Consider the following 7,995-nt stretch of genomic DNA (forward strand, 5'->3'; position numbering starts at 1 on the left):
TCTCTTTCAAGAGCGATTGCTTTGCATCCGGCTCTGGGACACGGCGTTCCCAGCAGGCAACCAAGCAACGGCAGGGCAGAGGCCAGGCTCCTGTGTGGGGCCTGGGGCCTGGGGCCTGGGGCGTGCAGACCTGCCGGGCCGGGGGGCTGGAGCCTGGGGCGCAGGGGGCTAGAGCCTGGGGCGCGGGGGCTGGAGCCCGGCCAGGTTCTACCTTGACGACTTCCGCGAAGCCCCCTCACAGGGCCGCCCTGAGAAGCAGGATGGAAGCTGGGAGCTGGGAGTAGCTTCCTCTCCTGAGTCCCCGGCCTGCCCTGCTAGGCACCTGCCCACCTCAGCCACAGGGCCCAGGAGGCCTCCTGGGGGTACAGACAGGGCACATGTGCAGGCCAACATTCCTACGCCTTTCTAGAATTGTCAACATGGGGCCTCGCCACCTCGGCCACTATGCAAATAACTGCAGAATCCTCAAGCTGGAGGACACGCAGCGAGGGCCGGCTTCCCACCAGAGACCACCCAGTGGCAGGAACGTTAATTCGGGAGCCCCGAACCTGCGTGTGTGTCCCACGTCTGCTGCTGGCCGCCTCGGCCCCGGACTGGCCGCCGTGGCCTCGGACTGGCCGCCCACCGCCCCCTGCTCTGCCTCAAACTTCTCGTCTGCCGAGTCTCGCTCTGCTATCCCAGGGACCCCACCTCTGGGCTCTGCAGGGATGGGGGACTCACTTCCTGATGCGACCCTGCCCTCCGTGGTCAGGCACGGTCAAGTACAAGGTCCTTCCACACATGGAGGTGTCGGCTTCCCTATGACCATCCCTCCCCCGCCCCCCCCGACACACACAAACACCTGGGTTGAGTTCGGGCTCCTGGGGCCCACCCCTCTCCCACAGGAAGTGATCCAGGGTTGGCGGCCCTTCCCCCACCCGTACGCTCTGCCCCGTGGGAAACCACAGCCCACGCGTGGCCGCCGCCAGGCCCAGCACACGTACCCAGCACGTCGGCGGACTTCTTACGCTCCACGATCTGGATGTCCCGGGCGCCAGCTGGGATGTGGGTCACCAGAGAGTAACCTGGGGAGATTGGACAATGGGGAGCAGCAGTTCCAGCTGTAGCCGCCGCCTCTCAATCGGAAAGACAGCCCTGGATGGCGGCCACCACTTTGCCGCGTCCCCAGTGGGTGAGGGGTGCTGTCTGGCTGCACCCAGGCCCCGGAGGCAAGTCCGAGGCCCTGCCGAAACGCCCCGTGCCGTCACAGGGCTGACCGCCACCCAGGCACGGGCCCAGGTTTGCCCAGGCTCCCTGGCCCTTTCCTACAAGGCCGTGGGTAACACTCGTCATACTCCCGAGGGACACTGCAGGCCTCCGAGCCTTCAATGTGCTGGAGTCAGACAGGCCTGGGACGTGCTCCAGGCATCACCAAGTCGAGCCGAGCGCGGCCGCAGCCTGGGCCTGTCTCCTCATCCGCACAGAGGGACGCCGGCTCCCGCCCCAGGCACGTAAGGAGATTCTGCCCGGCACAGAGCCTGGCCCCAAGGTCCCTGTCACTATTAGTATTTTTAAAACCCATGTTGTCCCAATATTGTGTTGATTTCAGAGCTTTCTGCATTCAAAGATGTAGACGAGGAAGGACAAAGCGTGGCCAAGGTCATCATCAAGTCCCCAGAAAGGTGGGCAGGCAGCCAAGAGACCGGCACGGGGACCCCGAGCCAGGGACCAGGGGCTGCAGGGAGCGGCTCTGAGGACGGACGCGGAGGGCGCGCTGGGGAGGAGGCGGAGGGATGTTTTTCTGTAAAGTCCTAAGATGAGAAGCCTGGTGGGGCAGGGCCGACTCAGGGGTCAGGCTGGCTGGGCTGAGCTCGCGCCCCGGCTCCCACCGAGCAGTGTGAGCGCCCAGGCACAGCTGTCCACCCCGGGGGGGCTGCTCCCGCAGCCGCACCACGCCCCACCTCCCCGCTGCCCTGCCACCGTTACAGGTCACTGACGACTGCGGGCTCATCCCTCCCCACCAGACGCCCTGCGAAATAGTTGACGACCGGCCTTCTTGGAGGGAGAGTGAGGAGCTCTGAGCTGTCATGCCAGCCAATTCCCGTGGGGTCAACACTGCCACTGTGACCGATTCGAGGCTCCCAACACCACGTCACGGGGTACGGAGTTGAAAAGAGGTGCACGGTAGCTCACCTGCTGCTGCAGCATTTACGTAGGGGACCCGATTAGCGGATGGTGAGTGCTGTCTATTTAACTGCAGGTTCGCACGCGTCGGCTGCTAACTCAGCGGCAAGCTCACGAGATCCCTGAGCATCGGCTAACCGGCTCTGCCACCGTGCGGGGCTCTCCCCGCGGCGAGCACGCACACACTCATCAGGGGAGGGGGCGGGTGGGCGGTGGGCACCACTGGGTTCAGACCCAGCTCTGCCACCTCTGGCTGTGTGACCTGAGACTAGCTTCCTAACCTCTCCGTTATCGTGTCTGCAAAATGGGAGCAGTGGCCGGCAGAGACGTCGTGAGCTCCGGATGGGTTAACTCGCGCCAGACCTGGCCCGGTGCACAGCGAGCGCCGGTGGAGTGAGTTGGGGTGTTTAGGTGTCAGCCCCAGCCCCCCCACCCCCCACCAAGAGTTCTGTGAGGGAGTGAGCCTTGGCTCTCCAGGGCCTTCCCGCAGCCCACAGTGTCTGGCACACAGTAGGTGCTCATGGCACACAGTAGGTGCTCAGGAAGAGACGCACCACCTGAACGCTGGCCCCGCCGTCCGTGTACCCCACGTCCGGCAGGAGGACCCATGAGCGGTTTGTGAAGGGAAGGGGGCTTGCGAGGTGGCCTTCCTCGCCTCCCGCAGCGAGGCCTCCGAAGGACGTGGCCTCTGCCCACCGTGCTCACCACGCGCTGCTCGGCCCCGTCCAGTGGCTCTGCCCTGGCCCTCCACTAAGGTCACCGCATCCTCTCCAGACGCCGTCCCTCGGCCCTGGCTCCCGCATCTGAGACTAACACGAACTCTGAAGTCCACCCTCATGTGGCGGCCAAGGCCGTTTGCTCCACCCTAGGACACGGCCAGAGTCCCAACAGCCAGGGCCACGAAAGTGGGTTTCAAGCCGCACCCCCTTCCCTGATCCAATAACCCAGTTTAATCCCACAAGCATTTACCAAGACCCAGGAATGTATTCGGTTCGATGCTGAGTGTTGTAAGTGACATCTTTCCAAAAGGACAAAGTCCTGTCACAGACTCAGAGCCCTGCCCATCCCCAGCTCCCACAGGGCCGGGCCAGAGCTGAATGCCACGCCAACATGAGGCCAAATGGATGCAGCTGGAACATGGACACGCTGCTGCCCAGGGAAGGGGGGGCCGGCCCGGAGCCTCCGCACCCCGAAACGTGGACTCCGCAGAACACGCGAGTGCCCGGGCTCAGCCCTCCCATCTACGGTGAGGACGGGACTCGGGCCTCAGTCTCCCTCAGTAAGCGTGGCATCTCCCCGCGCAGCGGCAAAGGTCAGACGTGGCCCCTAAGCCAAGCGTGCACTAGCCGCCGGCTTTCGGGTCCATACAGAGCCGCTCACTATTCCTAGCCAAAGGGGGCCTCGCGGAGCACCTGGCCGGCCCACCTGGGTCTGGGGTATGGGGTACCCTCGAGGGGCAGGGGCTGGCACAGCAGCCCTCGGCAGGCCGGAGACGGGGTCGCCCCCGGGGCCGCACGCAGGCGTGGGCGCTGACCAAGGTGGGCGCTGACCGAGGTGGGCGCGTACCGAGGTGGGCGCTGACCGAGGTGGGCGCTGACCGAGGTGGGCGCTTACCCAGGTGGGTGTTCCCTTTGCGGTAGTTGCCCGTCACGTGGGTGCAGCTGCTCCCGTCGCCCTGGCAGACGCCACACTTGTCCAGCGTGTGGGTGGAGAACAGGACACCGTCACAGCCGATGGGCTGCAGGGAGGGAGGCGGAGGGGGCCGCTGGGAGGGCGCCGCGGCTGCCACCGCCACGGGGCGCGGGCGGGCGGTCAGCGCGACGAGACCAGCGGCCATGTTTAACAACCTCACATTTTCCAGACACGCAAACCCCTCGCAGGTCACTGAGCTTGCAGGACGTGCCGTCGCGGGCGGGGACCATGAGCTGCCGCTGGCCGTCCGCCGTGGTGCAGTGCAGGTCGCAGGGCTTGCTGGAGATGTGCACGTAGTCATCTGGCCGGAGACAGCGGGTCTCAGGGCGGGGAGGGGGCCGGGTCAGGGGCTTGCCCTCCCTCGTCCCAAACAGCCCCAAACAGCCCTCTCCCGTAGCGCAGATGGGAAGCGGAGGCCTGGGCGTGGAAGGGACTCGCCCGGGGTCTGCTGGCAGGCGTGAGCCGAGACGCAGGGGCCGCGACCCAGCCCAGGCCCTGTGCGTTGTAGCCTCTGCCTCCCTGTGAGTGAGGGTGGGGGTTCCCCCCTGCAGGAGGTCTGAGCCAGTTGGTGGCCCTGGGCTGCTGGCCCCGCACTTAGCCCCTGAGGGCGAGAGGCCAGCTCATTTACACTGTTGCCCCAACTTCTCGTGACCTTCGACAAGACAGACCCCACCCCGGGCCTCGGTTTGCCCACCCACTGGACGAGGACACTCTCTCCCGGTGTCCCCAGGAGGGGACCCATGGGCCGTGGCCCCCAGGGCGTGGGCGGGTGGCCCGGCTCTGTTCCCGCTGGGTACCGGGGTACAGCGGCTTCCAGCGGTGTGTCCGCCCGTTGTACACCTGCGAGTTGAAGGAGATGCACTGCTCCTCGCGGAAGCTTCTCCCGTCCGGCGGACACTCCTGCGAAGGGACAGGCCGGCAGGCAGGCTCCAGGACGAACGCCGCCGACAAAGGCACTTTTTGTCCAGACCGGGCAGGCAATGGCCGCAGCCTGAGGGGTGGCCTGTCCGTCCCCTCTCTCAGCCTCCGTCTCCCGGGAGGGAGCGAGGACATCAGGACGGCAGCCGCCTGCCCCCAAACGCCCACACGCGCTGGCCGCCCTGGTGCCCTGGGCGGGACGCATCTAGCTCCCCACCACCTCGGCCTTCTCCCGGCCTGGGCGCTGCTCACGCTGACTCCCCTCCTGCCCCGCACCCTCTGCCAGACGCCCGTCTGCGGGTCCCCGGCCGTAGCCGTGGCGCCTGGACCTCAGCGCAGTGGCCGAGGTGGCCTTGGCTTCGCAGAGGAAGTGCCCACGGGCAGAGGGGACAGGCCTGGAGGCGGGGGCGGGGGGCACAGCTGGGCACACCGGGGCTGGAACTCGCACTTGGGTCTCCTTCCCGAGCTCACGGGGACCCAGGAAGCCAGCCGGCCTGGGTGCCACACGGAAGTTATGGCCGCTCGGGCCCCCTCAGCCTCTAACCCCCTGCACGTGTGGGTGCGCAGACGCACACACACCCGACAGCTCCACCTGTCTGCCCCACGCCCTGGTCCCACTGAGCGCTGCCCAGAGGCCAAGCCGGAGTCAGCACCCCCTGCCCAGCCCGGCCGCCCCAGTGCCAGCACACGGTCAAGGGCGAAGTCAGAGGCTGAGGACTCCTGAGCTGGGAGGTCAGTGCACGGGGCGCTGGCCTGGGCTGCGGTGCTTCCCGGGTGGGAACAAGACAGCTGGTGACTGTCCCTCCCACGGTGAGCTCCTGGTACAGGGCTTGTGAGCAACGCAGAGCTTCAGCCAGAGACCGGAACCCCAAGGCCAAGCGTCAAGCTCCGCCCACAGAAGTGAGTCCTCATCCCCACACGAGCCGGGAGCACCCAGTGGGTGTCACAGATCTGATCTGATGCAGGGAGGGCCCGCTGAGCCCAGGGCCCCTCACCTCCCTCCTCTTCCATAGGACGTTGGGGACAGGCCCAGGAAAGAATGTCGGAGAGCCCGGGGGCCACCGAGAAGACACCCCGCGACCTGCCTGAGGTCAGGCAGGGCCAGGCCCTGTCCCCGGCCAGGCGGGGCCTCACCTGCACTCTGCACAGCTGGTACCGCTTCGGTGTCCCCGTGCAGGTCCTGTTCCCAGAGCCCGTGACAGCCGTCCTCCTGGTGCGGGGCAGGACACGGGCTCTGAGCGAGCGCACGCACTGCCTGCTGCGGGCCCGACCCCGACCAGCTCGGGGACGGCCTCGCGCCCCGCCCCAGGGGCCGCAGGTCCCTCTAGCCAAGGGGTCCTTCCTCCCCACCCCACCTGCGGCGGCACCAGAGCCCTCCGCCTCTCTCAGGCCGCTGCAGGGAGGTTCTGTCCCTTCCCGGGGAGGGGCGATGTCTGATTCGCCTCCGCATCCCCATCACACGCACAGAACTCACAGCGGCAGACATTCGCTGCCTCCCAGCCCTGGGCTAAAGGTGCGCACACACTGTCCCACATGTCCTCGGGAGTGTCAGGTGGGCGTGAGCATGGTCTCCGCCCCACAGAGGAGACGGATGCTCAGAGGCTGTGTGACTGCCCCAAGGTCACACAGCTGGGACGTGGCAAGGCGAGATTTGACCCTGGGTCTGTCCGGCAACCGCTGACCCGCCATATGCCAGGGTGGGCCTTGCCCCTCATCGGTGGGGACTTGGGAATGGACCCTGCTTTCTCACAAACACCCTGTCCCCATGCCCTGAAGTGGGATGGACCCCAGGACCCCAAGGCCTGGGACCCAGCAGGAGCCACTTCCCCGACGGAGGCCAGTGAAAAGACGGTGGCTCGTCTGGCCTGTGCCGAAGACACCCCTCCCAGCCTGGGCCCCCCGCCCATCCCCCACAGCCCTGGCCAGGCTGCCCCACCCTCAGGCCAGGCCCTTGGCGCCCCGCGCTCGACTCCGCACCTCTGCTGCAGACAGTGCCGCTCCTGGGACGTCACCCCGGCCCCGCAGCTGCGGGAGCACGCCGTCCACTTGGTCCACTCCCCCCACCAGTAGGCGGTGGCGTCCACGCCGCCCTCCAGGCTGTTGGATGTGGGGCTGTTGTCCTAGGTGAGAGGCCCCACAGGTGGTCAGACGGGCGAGGCATCAGGCAAGACGCACCTGCCGTCCCCAGGCCCTGGACAGAACAGCCACCGGCCAGGCCACTCGGCTGTCTCAGGGGGTCTCCGAGGGGGACTCCCAGGGACTCGAGGGGACTCGAGGTCTGGAATGTCCTGGGGGTTCGGGCGGGTCCTGAGGAGACCCCTAACCGTTCTCGCTTCTTTTGCCCGAGCGGCCCAGGGCCTGGCATGGGTCCTGCGGGGCGCGAGTCCACCCTGTCGACGAGCCTCGCCCAGGACTTTGCTCTGAAGGGAGGCGTTCAGCCCCTCGGCCCCCATCCTGCCACCAGCAAGGGCTCTGGAGTGGCCAGAGGCCACAGCTCAGGGGCCAGGCTGACTAGCTTGTAACGCATGTGCCTGGCAGCGGAGGGGGACTCTGGGAAAGCTCCCTGGACCCCCAGACATGTGCCCCACACCTGCCACACAGCCCGCCGACATCAGCCCGTCTGGGTGAGGGACCACGCTCCCCACTCACCGTGGCCCCGATGGATGCCGCACCCCCAGCCACCAGAGCCGTGGCCAGCAGGGACCAGGCCCAGCATGAAGGCTGCCGTCTGCAGTCCATCCTAGGAAGCAAGGCCACTGTCACTGCCAGACCAGGCCCAGCTCCTGCCAACTGACCAGGCTCCCCTTTGGGGAAAAGCCCTCGGGGCCCACCCAGTGCCAGGGCCTCGGGTTATCGGGATTGGTTGGTAGTGGCTGCCCAGCGGCCCCACTGGGAGGACTGGGGAGTGATCAGCCCTCCTGGCGGGGGCTCCAGACATCATGGTGGTGTTGTTTGGGGTCCACCGCACCACCCCAGTGTGAGGGCCCGCGGGGACCTGTGCCGTGCTTTGCCTCGGAAGACCTGTGGTCCCTGGAGAATGACCGTGGAGAAAGCCAGGGACAGCCGAGGGGACGGTGGGCCCCGGCCGCACCCGCTGGATGAAGGAGCAGAGGACCGGGACCCCATCCGCGCCCCGGCCTGTCGACCAGGCCCAAGGGAGAGCTCCTCGGGACTTTTACCTGCTCCGTGCTCGCCAGCCACCTGGGGCAATGGTCCTTCCCA

The 7,995-nt window shown here is 67.1% G+C and overlaps 1 protein-coding gene across 1 annotated transcript in view; it reads right to left on the reverse strand.

Moving 5' to 3' along the window:
* The window catches only part of ADAMTSL2 (ADAMTS like 2), a 33,233-nt gene extending 25,721 nt beyond the window's left edge, over window positions 1-7,512 (reverse strand). Inside the window, exons 1-8 of the mRNA XM_015594135.1 lie at window positions 7,423-7,512; window positions 6,751-6,893; window positions 5,908-5,983; window positions 4,653-4,755; window positions 4,011-4,156; window positions 3,778-3,901; window positions 984-1,064; window positions 566-699 (exon numbers count right to left, since the gene is read on the reverse strand). Coding sequence (XP_015449621.1) covers window positions 566-699; window positions 984-1,064; window positions 3,778-3,901; window positions 4,011-4,156; window positions 4,653-4,755; window positions 5,908-5,983; window positions 6,751-6,893; window positions 7,423-7,512 — 897 coding nt within the window. The remainder of the gene's footprint in view (window positions 1-565; window positions 700-983; window positions 1,065-3,777; window positions 3,902-4,010; window positions 4,157-4,652; window positions 4,756-5,907; window positions 5,984-6,750; window positions 6,894-7,422) is intronic.
* Between the last annotated feature and the right edge of the window lie 483 nt (window positions 7,513-7,995).

The sequence above is a fragment of the Pteropus alecto genome, unplaced genomic scaffold, assembly GCF_000325575.1.
Source record: "Pteropus alecto unplaced genomic scaffold, ASM32557v1 scaffold67, whole genome shotgun sequence".
Lineage (NCBI taxonomy): Eukaryota > Metazoa > Chordata > Mammalia > Chiroptera > Pteropodidae > Pteropus > Pteropus alecto.